General features: G+C 38.1%; 1 protein-coding gene across 1 annotated transcript in view; it reads right to left on the bottom strand.

Annotated features, from left to right (window-relative positions):
• Positions 1-15,085: 15,085 nt before the first annotated feature.
• Positions 15,086-23,069, bottom strand: part of mRpL30 (mitochondrial ribosomal protein L30) — a 33,205-nt gene continuing 25,221 nt past the window's right edge. Inside the window, exon 3 of the mRNA XM_067138169.2 lies at positions 15,086-15,816. Within this exon, the coding sequence (XP_066994270.1) occupies positions 15,529-15,816 (288 nt within the window). The 3' untranslated portion in view covers positions 15,086-15,528. The remainder of the gene's footprint in view (positions 15,817-23,069) is intronic.

Genomic DNA, 23,069 nt, shown 5'->3' with positions numbered 1-23,069 from the left:
TACCTGCAAACTAATGTTGCCAACCAAGAGCACACACATACACTCACTCTGGATAGGGCAACTATAAGAAGAACAAATATTTTGACAGCTGCAATTGTTAAAATGGAAAGTAATACAGTATGTAAAATTTCTTCCGAAGTGCTCCTTGAACAACATGTTGACTAATTGCTGCAAACCATAGCAATTGATGGTCACATGTTTAAGCAATTTGCTGGTAGCTGGTGTATAAATCTGGAGTGTAGGTTTTTTTTTTTTTTTTTTGCCCAATGAATGTGGTTCATTCACTAACTACACACAAATTTATATAAGATGCTATCAAAATCCTTCTGTGGTCCCAACATTCCAGTGAACGGAATATTATGCCTGGCACACAGTGTTTTCAAGTCTCGCCACGCTCACCAAACGGCAATTTCAGCTGATGTATCATTGTCACGGTTACTTTCCACCATCTCGTCTTCTTCTGGAGCTCTCAATTCCTCCTGCGCATAATCTATTTCACCCCCCGCACTCGAATCACTTAACAAATTGCCAGTACTACTTTCATCCTACCCTGAAAGTGCACTTTTAATTTCACTACTTGACAGTTGACATGGCAGCCCGGCCATAGCTCATGGTACTTACCCTAACAAGTGTAATATTCATTTCAAGCTTCAATATCTCTTAAACAAAGTTTAAATTTCTTCCTACAGATGGCAGAAAAAAACAAGAAATTCAGAATCCATAGGTTTTAAATAATCCTCAACAGAGGGCATGAATCATAAGTTCACAACTACTTTGGCAAAGCACGATAGGTCGATGTTGATTTGTCGGGAATTGACAGAATTTGTAAAATCATGGCTTATAGAACACAACGATGTAACAAGCTTCCATTTTATCTCAATAGATGGCACATACGATAAGTTATTGTACCCCTGTATGGTCTGCCACCATAAGGAAAGCGAGATGCTCATGTACCTGTGTACGGTTTACTGTGCAGAGGACTTATGTATAAGCCATAGTCCATAATTTCCCAATCCTAATTATCTGTAATTATGAAGACCTGCACCAGTGCAGACATCACAAACACATAGGTTATCATATATATTTCATATGCATTAAGATAGTTATCCTCACCCAGTGATGTTTCATAACAGGAAACATTAAGATAGTGGGTTTGAACCCAGCCATCAGCAGGCCTGAAGATGGCTTTCCACAGTTTCCCATTTTCAAACAAGGCAGATGCTGAATCTATACCTTAAATAAAGCCATGACTTTTTCCTTTCCTATTCTGGTCCCTTCCCATCCATATATCACCGAAAAGTCTTCTATGGGTTAGTGCAATATTAAAACCACTAGCAAAAAAACAAGACACTTTATACTAATATATCTCACAAGTGCTTTATGGGATTTAAGTTGACACTGTAGGTTTGCAATTCTTGGAGAAAAACGCAACTGTAAATTCTGAGAGCTATGCCAAAACACTCAGGAAGTTGCAGTGCACAATAAAGGCAAACACTAAACACTATGGATTGCTCTTGGAAGACACTATTTTGCTCTACAACTTCAAGAAGGAAGCATCATGTGATTTTCATATATTGAGAGAGTTGAAACGTGCTTTCAGAAGCTAATGATTGACATGTGTCAATGATGGGAGAGGCTGCAGTGCAACATGGTGCCAGCAACAACTTAGGAACTTGTTCCATGGAGGCATTTTTGCCTCATCTCACAGTGTGAGTAGTGCCTATAACAGGAGTGGCGACTGTATGCAGCTGATTCAAGGTCTGTGTGCTATTCCACCAGGTGTTTGGTTTTTAAATGCCTGACCCCTCATATTTTGCTATAGTGAAAGCCCTTTCCTTTCAGTTTCAAATAAGTTAATTTATAACTGTTAGGTTCTTCAGTCTGTCAAAACTAATTTATGAATAAATAAAATTTAGAAAATACATAACTGACTATACCCGAAAAAGAAACTTAAAGTTCCTCTCTCCCCCACCCCAAGGTACAATCAATTATTCCGTGGCCTGGTTCTAATAGGGCCAATAAAACTGTTTTTGAGCTATGATTATTTGAAGTTTTGCTTATATTTTTCCAACTTTCTTCTTCAACAACTAACTTTAAATGTTTACACTTTCTTTGTGAAATCAACTAATTTAGTACTAAATTTTCTATTGTATTCTTTAAAAATTCTCAAGTCTCTAGTCATTGTCAGTAATCTAACATTACTGGGAAGGGTTTTTTAAAAACTAACTGTTCATTTAATATTTAACAGAGACACTGGCCCTTTTAACATAATGTAGGCCAGGACAAAACGTGTTTGTATCAGCTACTATCTCAATTTCAATTTTTAAAAATGGCATTGCCCCTTTTAGAACCAAGACAAATATACAGTGTTTTCCTTTTCAGTGTTTTCTAAATGTTATTTATAAATTAGTTTTGACAGACTGAAGATCCTAACAGTTTTAAAAAGACTCTCATATATGATATGGCTGCTGACAGTCAAAGATGGCATATAACAGGTTGCCCACAACAGGGGTTTCTGCATTCAGAAGACTTTGGCTATGCTCTGGTTATGACATCATGGAGATACCTGCCTTGCTGAGGAATCCTACTAGTCATCAATTTTACTACGAGTCTGTGTAATAACATGGGATTTCTTTAATATGTGCAAGTGAGTTATAGTTTTCTTTTTATAGTTTCATGGCGCTTTCTATGAGTTAACAACCAGTCCTGTGGTGAGTACCTTTCATATTCCAGGGTTATTCTGAGTTCAACCTAACTTAAGTCTTGGGTTGCATATAAACATGCCTGGTATGAGGCGAGGCGCTAAGAAAGCAGTGGACCCAAAGATGTAGGCGTGAAGGAAGTGGAACAAGGATTTGCGCTGGGTATGTTCCAAACAATTAAATTGTTAGGGTCTCCTCCTAACAAAGATGCTGTTCTCTCTATAAATTTGGGTGTTTTACATAGCATACAGCAAGTGTCACATGAGGGAAGTAAAAGAAGGACAATTAAAAAAAGTCAATTAATTGTTAAGAGATTTGTTAAGTTCACCGTCTCCTTAGGTCTGTGATAATGCTATGGCCCTGATTGAAGAAAATGAAATGTTGGAAAAACAGTCAGATGATGAAAGAAAAATCAATGATGTCCTTAAACTGAAAGTAAATTGATCTAAGCTGTGTATCTATAAGTAATTTATGTAAGGAGTTAATTAAATTAGGTTAGAACATTCTGTTCAGTGCATTCACACAAAACTGGTGAATGGAGGAGACAAATTAGGTTAGAACATCCTGTTCGGAGCATCCACACAAAACTGGTGACTGGTCTGAAAGGAATTTTTACTGAAAATCAAATATACTCATATACCAGCAAAAGCGTATGAATCAGATTAATGACATATCGGCAGTGGATTTCACTTTTAAGGTGTCTAGGGAAGAAACTTAGATTTAAATCTGAGACAAAAACTTCATTACCCACTGCTTGTATTTTCAATACTAGTAAAAAGGGCTTCAAAAATTGACATGTGAAATGGAAGTGAAATCCTGGAAGATAGTTTGTATATGATGAAGATAGATGCTGTCTCGTATAAAGACTATGAGGAAACAGAAGTCTCCAGTTTAACAAAATGCATATCAAAAGTGCTTTCGAATATGCCTTATTGAGTTTCAGTAGAGCAGCATGCCCACTAAATTCCGATTAGCAATAAGCACAGTCTTGTGACACAATTAGCTGTATTGTACATTATTATGTTCATTATCCACTACCATATTTCCAGTCAGTTTGAGCTGGTAGGAAAGGCATGGGCTAATAACAACTGTTTGGTTTAAACATACCACAAGACATTTGCTTGGTGTGAAAATGGGAAACCACGGAAAACCATCTTCACGGCTGCCAACAGTGGGGTTCGAACCCACTATCTCTCGAACATCTCTCTGATGTCACACTTGAACTACAAGTTAGCCATTGCAGGTAACCCGAATGTAAAAACCTTGGTGGACTGTGATGTGATGGGAAATACAGTGAGGCACTGAAATATATCTATTCTTTTAACAACAGTATAAATACTGCATTAGTTACACCTTTAAATCTGATTGTTTATATGACACAGAATTTTCAACTGTCAGACATATGCAACCAACAGCAACCATACCTAAAATGAAATTGAAATCTACCAGTCCAAACAGGTTTACTTTAGAGAATGATACAAATTTTCTATCTGTTAGTTCTGACTTAATGAAAAATTTGAGAATACACACTCAATCAGAAATATTGTGTGCCAATGCTATTGCAACTGTAAATGAACGGTTGTGACAGTGCAGTAAAAGTTTAAGGGAGCAGAGATTCTTATCAGTGGGATACTGTGTAGGAGAATTACGATTGGAGGGTGACTGGAGATTTAAATGAGACACTGGAGCAGGAATGTGGAAAATTGGGAGCTAGAATCACAGATCCTAGCATGTGGGTAGGAGATACAATGTTGCATTCAGATAACCTTCATTTTTTAAATTTATTTGTACTTCCTACAATGACAGGCTGCCTAAATCTGACAAAGTAGCCTATACCATAACACTTGAATATTGAATGTTCGTGTAACCATGAAGAGTTTTCTAGAGTTAATCCTCATATGCAGTACTATAGAGGTGATTCTAACAATTTGGGTGGAGCCTTTACTGGCCAAGACGGCTAAATCACAGTACAGATTCTTGGGAATGCCCACACTTTCGAAAATCTCAACTAAGAATTTTGACATGATTCCTCTTGCTCTGATGAAAAGTCCTACAACTCTTGTACAACATCTGCTGTATTAAGCCAGAACACTGCACATAGTGCAAAACCACATCACCAGTCAGAATAATGCACACACGACGACACTCTATCGCCAGACTGCACACTAGGCAACACCATGTTGTCAGCCAGAGAACAAGTAGGTATGGCCTCCTCCAAATAGCATTGTACTGATCCTAGAGGTAGACTACTTTATCGTGGACCTACTTCAAGCCACCCATGTTGCCAGACAGCGAGTAATGACCTCCTCCAAACAGCATGGCACTGGTACTGAAGACGGGCTACATATTTGTGGACTTACTTCAAGCCAGCCAGAATGTACTGGATGTAGCCAAGTTTTGGTCAAAATATTTTTAAGGTTGACATAACTGTATGATGGCCCTGTGGTCAAGGGTAGCAAACCTGCCTCTTGCCAAGTCAGTGTTTTTTAACTGGACATGAGGGCTGGTTCAGGTCCACTCAGCCTATGCAAGAACAATTGAGGAGCTATCTATGGTGAGATAGCAGTCCCAGTCTGGAAAGCCAAGAGGATTTGTCACGCTGACCATGCCTCACCTCATACATTTTAGTTGTGTGATCCACTTACTGTCTGCCAGTGTGCTGTGAAATACGAAGCCTCAGATGCCCCACCTGCAACCAGGGATTGTGATTCTATCAGCATCACTTTTCTTACTAACTTTCATAGGCATTTATTTTTCAAAATTCCTTTCAATTAAATATTCTTTCTTTCCTGTACAATAACCAATAGCTTTTGTAGTCATATCCTATTACCTCGATTAACAGCCTATCAACAAATACTCATTTCAACTTCATTACCTGAACTTCAATTTCCTAATAATAATGTAATAATGTTATTTGCTTCACTGCCCAAGAATGCTGAAGTGCTGGAATTTAGTCCTGCAGGAGTTCTTTTACGTGCCAGTAAATCTATCGACACGAGGCTGACGTATTTGAGCACCTTCAAATACCACTGGACTGAGCCACTAGCTCATAGTGGTGGTGGTGGTGGTGTTTTAAGAGGAAGCGCAACTAGGTCACCATCCTCTCTGAACAAATTAAGTGAAAAAAATGAAAAAAATTAAAACTATTAAATGGAGAATTTTGAAAATGATTTCTTTTTTAATAAATAAAAAATAATTAAGCCAAAAAGGACACTGAAAATTTGAAAATTTGAATCCCTTGATTAATCCAACCTCATACATAAAGCAAATGACAAGATCTGCAGTATTTCCAACATCGGCCAGGATGAGTTCAACTGTCTTCTGCAGACCGAGGTTCTGTCTTAGGCCACAAAAGTTTGGAATGCTCTTTTACAATAGCCTATAATAAAAAGTAATGTTAGACATTTTAGAAATATTTATTTTATAGACTGTCCTAACAATATTCTTGAGTCAAAGGCAACTTTCACTGTTATTTATTATTCTTGGTCAGTGTTGCCAACTGGGAGACCTTGTCGCTGCATCTAGCGACTTTCAGATACTTCTGATGACAAAATATACATTTTAGTGCCTAGCCACTTAAAAAAAAAAGTTCTGATGACAAAACTAGCCACTTCAACTTGTTTTCAGTTTGATTATGTGACAACTTAAAATATAATTTATTTTTCAATAAAATCAGGAAGTTCTGTTTTGTCCTTTGAGATCTTGCTGCAATGACGTAGTGCTCTTGCCTACGTGTCACCACATCATGGTTCTCTCGTTAGGGGAGTCCCTGATCCAATAGCCTACCAATCAAAACTATCAACTAGATTTTAAATTAGCAATAGAGGGTATGCAATATATTGCTGTCATTATCACGGGACGAGTGTCATGATCAGTGGTTAATTTCAGAACTTATAAGTGACGTTTATACACTTTAAAGTAAGATGAATTTGTCATTCAGAAAAATGTCATATATTCAACGTAAATCCGAGTGGGAATCAATTGCCGAATTCAAAAGTTAAGCTGAGACCGGTGGACAATGATCCAACCAGAGCACAGTGTGTTTACTATCACGCTGACACGTTTGCTAAATTGACGTGGAAAAACATAGTACACAAAAACCTCGTTTATACAGATTAAGTGGGACCAGGGGACTGATTCGGCTGATTGAAAATCTGGATAATCTGGAAAAACTAAAAAACTTATACAGTACGTTATATAATATATTAACATAAGTTGTACAGTAATACCTTTTTAAATTGTACAAAAAAATATAAGAACACTTTTCTCACACTTACAACACTGTTTTATGCAGTAAAATAACTTGTGAGCCTTTTCTGTTTTACATTTGTATAGTGTTTGTGCACATCATGATCACAAAGACGTTTTACTAACATCCAAGGATCAGTTCTGCCAGTGTGTTTTCAGTCTGGGATTCTAAATAGGCCATCAGTGTTTCCAGCTGCATTGTTGCATCTCTACGAGTCTTTGTTTCTTCTGATGGAGCACCGGTTTCATTTTTGAATTCACCATCACTCTCGTCATTATCTGCCGAGGAACAAGAGGCAATAATTTATTCATCTGTCATTATGCTGTAGCCTGAATTACAGTAATTTTTCAACCAGTCATTTACGTCGTTCACATCTATGTCCGAGCATCCGAGCATCTGAGAATGCGTGCAAATGTGCCAAGGAACTCAGAAGAGTTCACGGTTTCCCATTCTCAATTCCAGATGAATGCCGGGATGGCACCTTTGATAGAATGCGGAAGACTTACTTTCCTTAACTATCCTTCGTGGAAAAGACATTCATAAAAGAAATACTGTGCGAGTAAATTTTTATTATTTTCAATCCGGATAAACCGGAGATCTGGATTAATGAGGGCCAGATAAACGAGGTTCTTGTGTATTAGAAAAAAACGTAGACAAATGTGATATAAGATCGAACAGATCGCTGAATTTATTTATATACGCGGCATTGCTTTATTGTCTGACTTCACTCCAAAAGGCTAATGCATTGAATAGCAATAGTGTGCAGCCAAGGCTGAAAGCAAACATGCTCTCTCTTTTCATTACTGAACATTGCTCAATATTAACTTATCACTTGGAAGAAATGTGTAAAACTTTTTTCTTTTCAGATTTCCGTGCATCAAAAGACCTGAAACTATTGTACATCATACAAAATGTACACAAATAATAAAGAACGTGTAACAACCCCATTTTGTGAAAGTAGTTCATGAAGATTTAGGTGATTGTAATTACAGTCTTCTTATCACGGATATCACTGTCAACAAACACTTAGAGGTGGTTGTGCATTATTTTAATGACAGACAAAATTCACTTGTCTCATCTTTTCTAGAATTAGCCCCCGTAAAAGGTGTGAACGCAAGACAGATTGTTAATGTGCTAGTTTCCTTAATAGAAAAGCAAGGAATTGAACTGAAGATGGTAGGAATTGGCATGGATAACACTGCAGTAATGACTGGCGTTAACAATGATGTTCATAAAATTTTATGGGACAAATATGGCCATCAGAATTTAGTTCTAATATGATATTTTTACCATTCTTTACAGCTTAGTTTATCTCATGCATCAGAAAGTAACATACCGAGAAATACAGAATTTATTATTAGAGAAACACTTAGTTTAGTCTTTCACCAGATAAACAAGAACAGTAGGCTACAAGAAAATTTATGAGACACTTAATAGTGGAATGAAGCCTCTGCGCATACTACAAATGAGTGCAACAAGGTAGCTTTCCATTGAACATACTGTCACAAAAATCTCAGGACCAATGGGAACAGCTAAAATCACATTTCTCTCTTTTGAGATCAAATCAAAACTGTTGAAATGTATTCCATGTACTATGATAAAAGAAATAGGCTTTATCTTATATATCTGAAGTCTGTTCAGCACACTGTCAAGGAATTCGAAGGAGAACAAAGTGACTCCACCAAACTCTTGGAAACTCGCAAACCTGTTGCAGTCTCTTAGTAACAGAATACTGATCCCATCTAAAAGAATTGTTATTTTTTCTGGGGACATAGAAAAACACCTTGATCCTTCACCATACCTTGGATACTCATTCGAAAATGATTAAATGAATCATCTCTTACAACGGAAGACCAACAATGCCTGAAACTTCGCTGTGAAGCTCTGTAAGGAATTACAACAGAGACTTCCATCAAATCTTAAAAGTAATTGAAAAAATGTGTAAGCTGGGTGCATGAGAAACATTTTAAGAATGTAAATCCATGGGAATTACTGAACTAGCAGGGGAGTTGGGCTTTGAAGAAACACAGATTGATCAAATTGTCAACCCATGGCACAACATAAACCAAATAAAGTGGGAGAATATGAAGATACAGTAGCTTTTTTATGTGATGTCAGACAATAAAGTGATGCTGCGAATATAAATAAATTCAGCAATCTGTTTGATCTGGCACCCACGGTGCTATGCCTACCACATTCTAATGCCAAAGTGAAGTGAGTTTTTAGTGACAAGCATTGTTAAAACAAAGTTATGCAATCGCCTTAATTAGATATTTTTAATGCAATTTTGACAGTTCAAAGTGTTCAAAGACTGTCTGGGAAATGTTGCCATTCCTATGAACTCCCAGAAGCGGAAACAAAACTGACTGGAATAATGGCAGCTTATTCAATTGCATCTGCCTCCCCACAACCACATGCTTTAACCAGTACAGAATTTGAGGATGCCTACGCATTTTCAGACGCAGAGTAGGCAAGTTCAAATTGGGATTTATAGCGTAGTGTAAAAAAAAAAAAAAAGATATTTATATTCAGCAACATTACTAGCGACTTTTAACATTTTGTTTAGCGACGATCTAGTGGAATTTTTCGTGAAGTTAGCAACTGAATCCGATGAGTTGGCAATGCTGTTCCTGCTCAGCTTAGTCAGGAGAGCAACATGATGGTGGATGGAAATGATTTCAGTGTTGAGGAGAGTTTGGTGGCTTGCATGTGGGTTCACCAACGTCCAACAACACAATACAATGGAAGATGCTACAAGGGATTTTGCTGTGTGTTTTGGGAAACCGTCATCACAGCAAATGGTATTGGTATGGAAAAAGATAGCCTTTCCAACGGAAAGTGTTCGTGATTCACCATGTAGCAGGAGACCAACACTTCTGCTGAGACTTGTGTTGTGTTTGAGTCATCAGTCCATAGACTGGTTTAATGCAGCCCTCCATACCACCCTATCCTGTGCTAAACTTTTCATTTCTACGTAACTACTGCATCCTACATCTGCTCTAATCTGCTTGTCATATTCATACCTTGGTCTACCCCTACCGTTCTTACCACCTACACTTCCTTCAAAAACCAACTGAACAAGTCCTGCGTGTCTTAAGATGTGTCCTATCATTCTATCTCTTCTTCTCGTCAAATTTAGCCGAAACGATCTCCTCTCACCAATTCGATTCAGTATCTCTTCATTTGTGATTCGATCTCTCAATCTCACCTTCAGCATTCTTCTGTAACACCACGTTTCAAAAGCTTCTATTTCTTTCTGAGCTAGTTATCGTCCATGTTTTACTTCCATACAATGCCACGCTCCACACGAGTCTTCAAAAACATCTAATTTCTATATCAATGTTTGAAGTGAGCAAATTTCTTTTCTTAAGAAAGCTCTTCCTTGCTTGTGCTAATCTGCATTTTATGTCCTCCTTACTTCTGCCATCATTAGTTATTTTACTACCCAAGTAACTTCCTTTAAGACTTTATTTCCTAATTTAATATTTCCTTCATCACCTGCCTTCGTTCGACTGCACTCCATTACTTTTGTTTTGGACTTATTTATATTCATCTTGTACTCCTTACCCAAAATTTTGTCCATACCATTCATCATCTTCGAGATCTTCTGCAGTCTCAGATAAAAGAACAATATCATCGGCAAATCTCAAGGTTTTGATTTCCTCTCCTTGGATTGTGATTCCTTTTCCAAATTCCTCTTTGATTTCCTTTACTGCCTGTTCTATGTAAACATTGAAAAGGAGGGGGACAAACTGCAGCCTTGCCTCACTCCTTCCTGGATTACTGCTTCTTTTTCAAAGCCCTCGATTCTTATTACTGCAGACTGATTTTTATACAGATTGTAGATAATTCTTCGTTCTCGGTATCTGATCCCAATCACCTTCAGAATCTTAAATAGCTTGGTCCAATCAACATTATCGAATGCGATTTCTAGATCTACGAATGCCATGTACGTGGGCTTGTCCTTAATTCAATCCTCTGAGATCAGACGTAAAATCAGGATTGCTTCACGTGTTCCTACATTTCTCCTGAAGCCAAATTGATCTTCTCCCAACTCAGCTTCAACTTGTTTTCCCCTTCTGAAATTCAGATGGGACTTCTCCTGTTTAATACATCTTACACACAAAATGGAATAACCTTGCCATGCTGGTTTCTCCTAAGGCAGTCTAATTCAGAGGGAACGTCATCAATTCCAGGTGCCTTGTTCCTATTTAGGTCGCTCACAGCTCTGTCAAACTCTGACCTCAAAATTGGGTCTCCCATTTCATCAGCATCGACAGCCTCTTCTTGCTCCAGAACCAAATTATTTACACATCTTCACCTTGATACAACTGTTGGATATGTTTCTGCATCTTTCTGCTTTGTCTTCTTTCCCTAGAAGTGGTTTTCCATCTGAGCTGTTAATATCCATACACTTAGATTTCCATTCTCCAAAGGTTTCCTCGATTTTCCTGTATGCAGCATCTACCTTTCCTAGGACCATACAACCTTCGACATCCTTTCATTTCTCCTTTAGCCAGTCTTCCTTAGCTACCTTGCACTTTCTATCCACTTCATTCTTTAATCGCCTGTATTCTTTTCTGCCCTCTTCATTTCTAGCATTCTTCTATTTTCGCCGTTCATCAATCAGGTCTAGTATCTCCTGAGTTATCCACTGATTCTTAGTTGATCTTTTCTTCCTTCCTTTCAGCCCTGCTGACTTCATTTTTTATGACTGTCCACTCTTCCTCTGTTGTGTTTCCTTCAGCCTTTTCATTTAGTCCTTTTGCAACATGTTCCTTGAAACAATGCCTCACACTCTTTTCTTTCAACTTGACTAGATCCCATCTTTTTACATTCTTTCCTTTCTTCAATATCTTCAGCTTCAGATGGCAGTTCATGACCAACAAGTTGTGGTCAGAGTCCACGTCTGCTCCTGGGAAAGTTTTGCAATCCAACACCTGGTTTCTGAATCTCTGCCTAATCATAATGAAGTCTATTTGATACCTTCCAGTGTCTCCAGGTCTCATCCATGTATAAAGCCGTCGTTTGTGGTGTTTGAACCAAGTATTGGCAAGGACTAAATTATGATCAATGCAGAATTCAACCAGCCGACTTCCTCTTTCGTTCCTTTGTCCCAATCCGAATTCTCCTACTGTATTACCTTCTCTTCCTTGGCCTACCACTGCATTCCAGTCTCCCATCACAATTAGATTCTCGGCACCTTTTACATATTGTATTAAATCTTCTATCTCTTCATATGTTCTTTCGATTTCCTCATCATCTGCTGAGCTAGTGGGCATATAGACCTGCACTATTGTGATGGGCATTGGTTTGGTGTTTATCTTGACGACAATAACTCTTTCATTATGCTGATCATAGTAGCTTACCCGCTGCCCTATTTTCTTATTCATTATTAAACCAACTCCAGCATTTCCTCTGTTTGATTTTGTGTTGATAATTCGGTAGTCACCTGACCAGAAATCCTGTTCTTCCTGCCAACGTACTTCACTTATACCAACTACATCTAACTTTAGTCTATCCATCTCCCTTTTCAGATTCTCTAATCTACCACAACGATTCGAACTTCTAACATTCCACGCTCCGACTCGCAGAATGACAGTATACATCTTCCTGATGATTGCCCACTCTCGTGTAGTCACCACCCAGAGATCCGAATGGGGGACTAGTTTACCCAGGAGGAAGCCATCATCAGTACATCATTCATACAGAGAGAGCTGCATGTCCTCGGGAGTTAGTTACGGCTGTAGTTTCCCGTTGGTTTCAGTCGTGTAGCAGTATCAACACAGCTAAGCCATGTTGAGTATTATTACAAGGCCATACCAGTCAATCATCCAGACTGCCGCCCTTGCAACTTCCGAAAGGCTGCTACCCCCCTTTCGATGAACCATTCGTTAGTCTGGTCTCTCAACAGATAACCATCCGATATGGTTGCACCTGCGGCTCGGCTATCTGCTTCATTGTGACATGCAAGCCTCCCCACCGCGGCAAGGTCACATGGTTGTGTCACTGAGGCAGAATATATTGAATGATTGTTGATGAAGTAAATTCATAAACGTTCTGTGGAGTTAGGCATCCCACAATCGACTACGCAAGACCACTTGTGCTTTCATGTTTCTACCACATTTTGTTCAGAGCATCTGCAGACGGCTGAACGAACTGTTTCCGAACTGCTTGATCGGGCATGAAACACAAGACTTTCCTGCCCCACTGCCAGGGTCCACACAGACAATATGCTCTGGGGGTCTTGTTAACGAAGAGGTGTACAGGGAGCCATTACTATCTGATGGCACGAACCTGCGCCAAACACAAGCTTGGAAGGAAAAGGAGGGGAAGGAAACAGTGGAAGGAGTAACTAGTGCTGTACTACTGAGAGTGAAATGAAGCCTAGCTGTCAGTTGGCCAACTTACAGCAGGAGAAGCGTGGACCAGGAGCCAATGTGAACACTTCCATAGCAACAAGCAAAGTGGATGTTGCTCCTCTCTCACTCATGCTGCAGCACATGGACTCATCTGCATACAAACCTCATATAGTACGCAACTAATGTTTTGTACCATCAGATAGTAATTACACTTTCAATGTTGATACATGAATGACAATCATCTGAAAGAGTTTGCATAGCATTTTGAAAGATTACCCCTTTTATGCAGCAGCAGAAGCATTAAAGAATGTGGTGATGCATACACATTTGCATCAAATATGGAGGGAAGCATACAGACATTGTAGTTCCACAAATACTGTATATACTGTAAAGGGACTTTTTGTGCATCCTGTATATATTAAAACATAAACATAATAATAATAATAATAATAATAATAATAATAATACTTTCCTGCCCCACTGCCACAGGGTAAGAACATATACAAGTCTAAATCCCTCTCCTTGAATCTTAAACTTCAGACACTACAACACCGTAGTAAGACCATCTGTACTGTACGCGTCAGAATGCCTAAACATGACCCAGAAAGGACAACTCAGAAAACTGGAACTGAAAGAGTGAAAGATCCTCAGATGGATTATGGGTCCCATTAAAGAAGGAGATTGGTACAGAATCAGGCACAACAAGGAACTGTACAGTAAAATAGAGAGCATTATAACAGTAAGAGGAAGAGAAAACTAATGTTCTATGGTCACATAGTCAGGATGGACAGCCAGAGACTCACTAAGGATCAACACTGACCGAGCTCGATAGCTGCAGTCACTTAAGTGTGGCCAGTATCCAGTATTCGGGAGATAGTAGGTTCGAACCCCACTTTCGGCAGCCCTGAAAATGGTTTTCCGTGGTTTCCCATTTTCACATCAGGCAAATGCTGGGGTTGTACCTTATTTAAGGCCACGGCCGCTTCCTTCCCACTCCTAGCCATTTCCTGTCCCATTGTCGCCATAAGACCTATCTGTGTCGGTGCGACGTAAAGCAAAAAAAAAGATCAACACTGTATCTAAAGGGAAAGTAACAAATGCCAATGGACAAATTTAGTTCGGAAAGACCTACAATATATAAACATTGGATCACATTGACATTTACAACCGAGATAAGTTCAGACAATCAAGACATCCGACTCTCTCCAGTCACTAACAGCTAAATCACTGCGTCCAGGAATAGGAGTGAAATGGACTAAAGAAAGAAAAGACATCCATAGCGCTAGAATGAAGGAATACTGGGCTAAGAGGAAGAAAAGAGCTCACCAGAGTTAAGAACCACGTGGTCCATTGTAGGCCTAAATGAATAATAATAATAATAATAATAACATTAATAATAATAATAATAAACTCATGTACACCACACTACTTTAAAGGTTTTTGGAGATGATGAGGTGTCACAATTTTTTTTTTTTTGCAAGAGTTCTTTTAAGTGCTGCTAAATCTACCAACATTAAGCCTCTTCAAATACCACTCAACTGAGCTGGGATCAAACCCACTAACTTAAACTCAGAAGGTCAGCACTCTACCACTTAAACTACTCAGTCCAGCAAAACATGACAAAGTGAAAACAACTTGCATTGTATATTCTAAACAGAAGATAGCTCGGATTGGGTAGTTTCAGTCCAATTTAATTTTTATATCTTAAACTTACAAGCTATTTTCAGAACAATCTGTGCCTTGCAATTATGGAGAATAAAGAATTAGAACAATGTGCTTAAAAATCTCATTTATTAAGTAAGAGTACAATGTGCTACCATTCTCCCATTATCATTAAGACTCTCATGCCATTATCAACAGCACTATCAATTAATTTTTAGGATATTATTTCCTGTTATATTTTTGCTTAAAGTCAATATTTTGAGATCTGTTTCAAACATGGAAGCCAAACAACAATGGCTTAGAAGTCGACTAACTCACAGTCTATGACTGTGATGCAGTTAGCATGGCTGAGACGGAAAGAGGATCTCAAAGTACCAAGCAAGTAGTCAACTATTAAAAAAGTAACACACGATCAATGGTATCATGTTATTACAAAATGAGAAGAAATGTTGGCATTCAGAACATAATATCCTAAAAATCTTGAATATGAAGGAAGATTTATTATGATATTTCTGATAGTACTTGCATTTGCTATCAAATTAGGACAAGTCTTTTACCAAGCTCTCAACCATTTAAGCCTTGAATCCTTTCTAAGAGTTTCACCATCTAGTTTCGTTTGATCATTTTCAAATTCTTCGCTTGCCTTAAGTCTTGAACCATCAAGTTTTACTTTACGAGCTACTATCAACTCTCCATTCTCCTTCAAGTACGTGGACCCAATATCCTCTTCTGTAGGAGGTCCATATGGAAATGTGATTGGAGTAATCTTTACAAGGTGTTTAATTTTCCACAATCGAGCGTTGTTTTCTGGGATGTTCTTTACAATGGCAATATCACTTGACTGCAAATAAGAGATATATCATTAGGAAAAAGAATCCATTAGTGTAGGCACAATGATGACATGAGGGAAAGGAATAAATAAAGCTATAAGGGCTGTTGGTTAAAAAGTCATCACACATATCTAATTTTAACATACAGAGGCTTTATTACACATACAATTTACAGAAACACATACTCTAAAATATAGCAACACATAACTCCCAACTGAACAAATTTATAATGCAAATTCTGCAAAAGAACCAGATAATGACAAATATTTCCAATCATGCACGAGAGAAGAAGAGGCCATACTTCATAAATCCAAAATGATTCATTTCATGAAAACTTGTAGATCAATATTTTGCCCCACCAGCACAAGTAGGCTAATACAACTGGAACTGAACTCTTACTTCTTGACACAAAGAAATCTTCAATGGATCACCTGCCAACATGCATTGGAAAGAATATGTAGCATAATAATCTTAACCATCTAGGGTCAGTTGCCTTGGGTAGCCAGTTCGAGTCCCATTGGTGGAAAAACATTTCTCCATCAGAATGTTGGCCAGCAAGGTAGGAGAGGTGGTGATATGCAATTTCTAATCACTATGCCTGGATTCAATTCCAATCCTCTCCACAGTGTTCATATCGTTCACGATTATAGGTTTGAAGTCTCCACCTAATCAATACTATTACAATATCAAGTATATGTATTTACATTTTACCGAGCTCGATAGCTGCAGTCGCTTAAGTGCGGCCAGTATCCAGTATTCGGGAGACAGTAGGTTCGAACCCCACTGTTGGCAGTCCTGAAGATGGTTTTCCGTGGTTTCCCATTTTCACACCAGGCCACGGCCGTTTCCTTCCCACTCCTAAACCTTTCCTGTCCCATCGTCACCATAAGACCTATCTGTGTCGGTGCGACGTAGAGCAAAAAAAAAAATTACATTGCCATCACAGTACCAGTTTTGATCCTGTTATGCTATTAGTATATCAATGACACTAATGGTCAAAATAGCAAGAACATCAATTAAAACATTACCCAAGATTTATGAATACAGTCCTGGTTTATTATTATTATTAATAATAATAATGAAACCTTGTTTGTACCAGTCAAATATGTGCAGATCAATAAAATTACTTAGTTGATATTCTGTGATGAATACATCTGTTTAAAATTGGTGGTGAATTCATAAATGATGGTGATATTCATTAATCTTGAAGTAAAATGGGGTTTAAAATTTGTTTACACCATTCAAGGGCAAATACGAAGGTCACAAATCTCAAATTTGTCGTTTTAGTATTATGTTGGCCTCCTGCTGATTATTATCACATTTTAATAAGCCTTGATTAGGAGAAAACATCGCTAGGTACCACGGGCGCCCACAGGATCTTTTCCGGGAGGAGTACATTAATAATTTTCTTGAATATAAAAACCAACATAACGTCAGCAACATCAAATTGTTTACAGAAATTTCCGGTTATAACAGTAAGTTCAGTTTATGAAATAACCTGGTATGATATTAAACAATTGAACATCAACCTTTTTAGAATTCCAGGGGGCTACTTATTAATTATTACTTATTAATTAACGTGGTCAAAATAGTTGTGAACTGTTGGTATTCTGGGTAACATAGTGGTGTAGGATGTTCTCTTGCTTCCTGGGCTGGTTTCCTGTGGCCTTGATGATGATGATGATGATGACATGAATGAACACCACAAATTTAAGATTAATGATTTCTTCATGTTTAGCCTTGAATGGTGTAAACAAATTGTAAACCCCATTTTACTTCAACATTAAAGAATATTATAATTTATGAATTCATCACTAATTCTAAACAGATATACTCATCACAGAATTTCACCTAAGTAATTTTATTGATCTGCACATAATTGACTGGTACAAGCAAGGTTTCATAATCTACCTTATTAAAATAGTGACATAAAATAAAAGAAAGTTTGTAACCACTTTTATTAGAGCATAGCTGTGCATATGAACTCCAAATAGAACAAGGTTTCAAACTAATGACATTACTATTTTAATTTATGGGTCATTTATTATTATTATTTTGGGGGTGAAGCTGATTCCTGCTCGTGGAGCCCCTGCATAGGTACCTGGATTAAAATTCCAGTACTGAACTGAACGTCAGCATTCCAGAAGTATCTACCAGAAACCTACACCCATTGAGAAGGTCCAACTTTTCGCTGGTATTGCTCCCGGTGAGATTCGTAGGGAGGTAGCAGCTAACAAAGAAAGGCTCCAGTCATCTTCTTCAGAAGCACATCCTCTCTATGGATACCACCCAGCCACACAGAGGCTAAAATCTAGAAAACGTTTTCTCCGCACATCAGTTAACCTTGAGGGGAAAGCAGAGAATGCTAGAGTCACAATGTGGAAAGAAAGAATCCACCACCTATCCAACTAGATAAAGCAGAAGGAAAGTCTTCCATGTGGACACCAGGAGAAGTGGACAGTATGGAAAGCCCTTAACAGACTCTGTACAGAAGTCGGCAGAACAAAAGTAAATTTGCGGAAGTGGGGCTTCTCAAGTGATTCATCACTTTGTGATTGCAGAGAGCAGCAGATGATCCAACATCTTGGTCAGTGTGTTTTATGTCCTTCAATGTGCACTATGAAAGACTTGATTGCAGCCTCCCCCAACGCTATTGACATCGCCCAATACTGAGCAAGCATCATCTAGCTCTCGAATATTGTTGCTCTATCTGTGATTGTATAATAGACTTGTATATTTGTATAGTAGGAATGTAGATATCTTGTTGCTTTTTGTTAAATATCTGTAAGTTGATACTCTGACACAAATAAAGAAAGATGATTATTATTATTATTATTATTATTATTATTATTATTATTATTATAACCTAGGACTGTATACATAAATCTTAGGTAGAGTATATTTTAATTGATGTTCTTGCTATTTTGACCATTAGTGTCATTTACTAACAGCTGAAGATGATCCATAACAGGATCGAGACGGGTACTGTGACTGTAATGTATTTTTAAATGTATATACATATACTTGATATTGTAACAGTATTGATTAGGTGGAGACTTCAAACCTATAATCGTGAACTGCAATAGTCATCAATACGGACATGAAACTAATAACTTATGACAATGAAGTGTTCATATGAAGTGAAAGCATGGCACTGTTGATGGTGATTTGTCTGTCAGATGGAGACGTTAAGCCTTGATCAGATCCCTTGACGTTATTCAACAGAAGGAGACTATATGCTGACACCAAGTTTCACTCTCTCTCTACCTCATCATCATCATCATCATCTCCCACCCAGACGAGCAGGTCGCCCATGGGAGTTAAACAGAAAGACCTGAACCAGGTGACCCAAAAATGCCCACACACACTGCCAGCACTAAAAGCCATATGCTAAATAAATAAATAAATAAATAAATAAATAAATAAATAAATAAATAAATAAATAAATAGTAATCTTGAGCATCCACATTATTAGATCTCTGTGTGTGGTTGATAAGTGTTTTTAGCGGCTTTATGTGATCTGAAATGACAAGTCGTGGGCAGAATCTTAACCAGTGACACAGCTTTCCATCAAGAGTTATGCAGATACCGATCAGGATTCAAACTGCGACTTTGGTAAGAATTAATGCTGTTGCTGACCTTTCATACTTGTTTCAGCTGCATCAGAACAGAATGTATTTGTCAACACAATGTTGGGGCATAGTTTTGGGAGAGGGATCAGGGGTCTGAACCCCAGTCAGCAATGACATAAATAAGACTTTCAGTATATTAGTATGTGTTTAAAATCTCACAAAAGTAAGCGAATCTCACTCCATCCTCTTCTAACACTTTAGCTGATAGTACATTGATCAAAGCAGCATCAAACTCCTCTGTTTTATTGAAAGTTAGGTAGAAATGGCTCAACTGGCAACATCTGAAGTCATTTCACACTGACTTTGAAATAGCATCAAGTGAGCAAGTGTGGTGAGTTGTGAGAATCCAGGTTTGATCTCGATTCAGTTGGTGCCGGGCTGAGTATCTCAGATAGTTGAGGCGCTGGCCTTCTGACCCCAATTTGGCAGGTTTGATCCTGGCTCAGTCCGGTGGTATTCGAAGGTGCTCAAATACATCAGCCTCAAGTCTGTAGATTTAGTGGCGTGTACAAGAACTCCTGCGGGACAAAATTCTGGCACCTCAGCATCTCCGAAAACCGTAAAAGTAATTAGTGGGACGTGAAGCAAATATTATTATTATTATTAGGCCTATTATTATTATTAGTAATCCAGTTGGTTCCAAAGAATCCAGGAGTTGTTCTTCAATTCCAGCTCTGCCAGTAAGGAAGGATATCTGCAATTTTGTGAACAAAAGCTATTTAAATGGTAATGATAAGTTTGAAATTATAAGCAATATATAGGTGCCAGATGAAACATATCAGTTTCCAGTTTCAAAACATTTCTAAACAAAGGGCCGAAATCTCACATTTCAACATAAGTGGTTATAAAGTGGAAATGGCTTGCTTATTCCAGTGACAAAGAGGAACTTACTGCAAATACTGTGTGGCTTTTTTCAAAGTCAGGAGCTGGAATGGATTCACAGCCTCTGGGTTCCTTGCGCAAAAACAAATTTACAAATTGGAAGAAAGCAGTGGAATGCTTTGACAGACACTCAGCTCATCAGTATCATATGAACTGTATTCAACATGCAGATTGCTTTTTATCTGAAAGTGAATCCAAAATCTGTTGAAAACCAGCTAGATATTGTAAAACTGAAAAGAAAGTAACCAAGAATAGGAAGAAACTAATACCCACAATTAAAACTGATTTTATGTGGAAGGCAAGAATTAGCTTTAAGATGTAGTAAGGATTATAGCATGATGAATTGTGTGGAACACTCAGATTTCAATGAGGGAGACTTTCTTGCCATATTAAGGTATCATGCTAATATAGACACTGAATTAAGAGCAATGTTAGAAGGCCCTGGTGAAAGGGGTATTTATTATTAATACAACTTCCCCCATGAGGAGGCTGCCACAAGAACAAAGTATATCAACTACAAAATAATTATGTCTTCCAAGTCATTGGTGAATTTGCTAGAATGTACCAGATAGATATAACAACAATCACAAGGCTCAGAAATAAATTTGGAATATTGCATGATGGTACAGCTCATCAGATGTCATATAGATAGATGAATGCGGAGTATGGTTACTGAACCTCGTATTGCAGTGATAGCTATGCCGTGAAGTCGTGTCTGGTTGAGACCAAGAAAATCCCACTGCTGTACGAGAAATTTAGGGACTGTGCCTCAAGCATCGATCATGAGTCGCACAACACAAAATGAAATTACTTAATCTTGTGGTACAGTGATTCACTGAAAGAGTGAATATAGCAAAATGTTTTTCTGTGTTACTGGATGGAACTGTAGATATCAGTGGGACTGAACATGGTTCTCTTTGTGTTCATTATATTGATTTTGAATCTCAAGTCCTACACTTAGAGGACTTTCTACAATTCATTTCCAGATGAATATTTCAGAGTGGCAGTGTATATTCCACTTTTGGATTGTTTTATTACACAACCGAAATCCAAGTTCTCACAGCATAAGAAAGTGCTTGCTGGATTTTCCTCACTTTTTCCAACTGCAACCAGTGAAGTGAATTTGAAAAGCATTAAAATGGAGGAGTTTATCATCCTGGTAACATTTTACATGAGAGATATGGAGAGCTGTGTCGAAGATGATGTTGCCGAATTGCATTCGTAGAGAAAGAAATGCATAAATCAAAATCTAAGGTTCTCATGTGCGATGAGTGGCATTAGTTCGTACAATGAAGAGATATAACCAAACATCCATACTCTTCCAGTGTCAACTGCAACAGCAGAGATGTCATTTTTCCACTTTGAAAAGGATTAACACATACTTGAGAAGTACAACAGAATAGGTAAATAAATGAATCGGTTGTTAAAGATACTTTCACCAATACATTTATATCACAACAATATAACTTGGATGAAAATAATACTTCAGTCTCAATAATAAATAATTACATCTTTTTTCAGACAAGACTGAATGGACTGGCTCTTCTGTCAAATTCACTGTTCAGTTCCAGTACCACCATTAGAGGTTTTGGACGATCTTACTAAGAAAAATAAACTTTGTATGTTATGCGAGTGTTGATTTTTAAAATCAATATTATTATTATTATTATTATTATTATTATTCCACCCCAGAAGAATGAATCAGATGCGATTAAAATCAGCTGGGAATCAAATCCAGGACCCTCTGAACCAAAGGCCTCAATGCTGACCATTCAGCCAATGAGTTGGACAAATTTAGAAATAATGATTGAAATGAAAATCTACAGCCTGTTTCCAGTCATTTGACCACATCAAGAATGCAATGAATGAAGCCTCCATTTAGTGGCGAGGATAAAAATTGTGTCGGCTGCCGAAGCCTGTCGCACTCTTGTGGGGCAATGATTAATGACTAATGGATGAAATGAAATTGGAGAGAGTTGCTGGAATGAAAGATGACAGGGAAATCCAGAGAATCCAGAGAAAAACCTGTCCTGCTTTTGCTTTGACCAGCACAAATCTCAAATGGAGTGACCAGGATTTGAACCAAGGAGCCCAGCGGTGAGAGACCGGCGCTGCCGCCTGAGCCATGGAGGCGTTTTTGGAAATAATGAGTGTCCTTGTTCAAAATTTCAAGAGACCAGAGGAAGTGATGTAAACTGCAGAAAATGAAATTCACGCGAGTTCGAGGGAGATGATAACTTAATTGTAGGGAAAATCAAAACTGTATAAATGAAATTCCAATGTAGTTGTTTTTGTATCTAAATGCAAGTAAAGGTTAATTGTTAGTTACAAAGTAAATGTTTTCACCAGGCAAGTTGGCTGTGCGGTTAGGGGCGCACAGCTGTGCACTTGCATCCGGGAGATAGTGGGTTTGAACCCCACTGTCGGCAGCCCTGATGATGGTTTTCTGTGGTTTCCCATTTACACACCAGGCAAATGCTGAAGCTGTACCTTAATTAAGGCCACGGCTGCTTCCTTCGCACTCCTAGCCCTTTCCTATCCCATTGTCGCCATAAGACCTATCTGTGTCGGTGCAACGTAAAGCAAAATTGTAAAAAATGTTCTTCAAATCTCACTAAAGTAAAAATATGACACTAATACTGATAATCACTCCCCCCCACGAGGAAGAATAATCATCTACGCCCCCGACACTATTGTACACACTGCTTCCGATAAACACATACATGGAGAAGATTAAATGCTAAGGAATG

This window comes from Anabrus simplex, chromosome 1 (genome assembly GCF_040414725.1).
Source record: "Anabrus simplex isolate iqAnaSimp1 chromosome 1, ASM4041472v1, whole genome shotgun sequence".
NCBI lineage: Eukaryota > Metazoa > Arthropoda > Insecta > Orthoptera > Tettigoniidae > Anabrus > Anabrus simplex.
The sequence above is the reverse complement of the archived record's forward strand: the minus strand, read 5'-3'. Positions and strand labels throughout refer to the sequence as shown.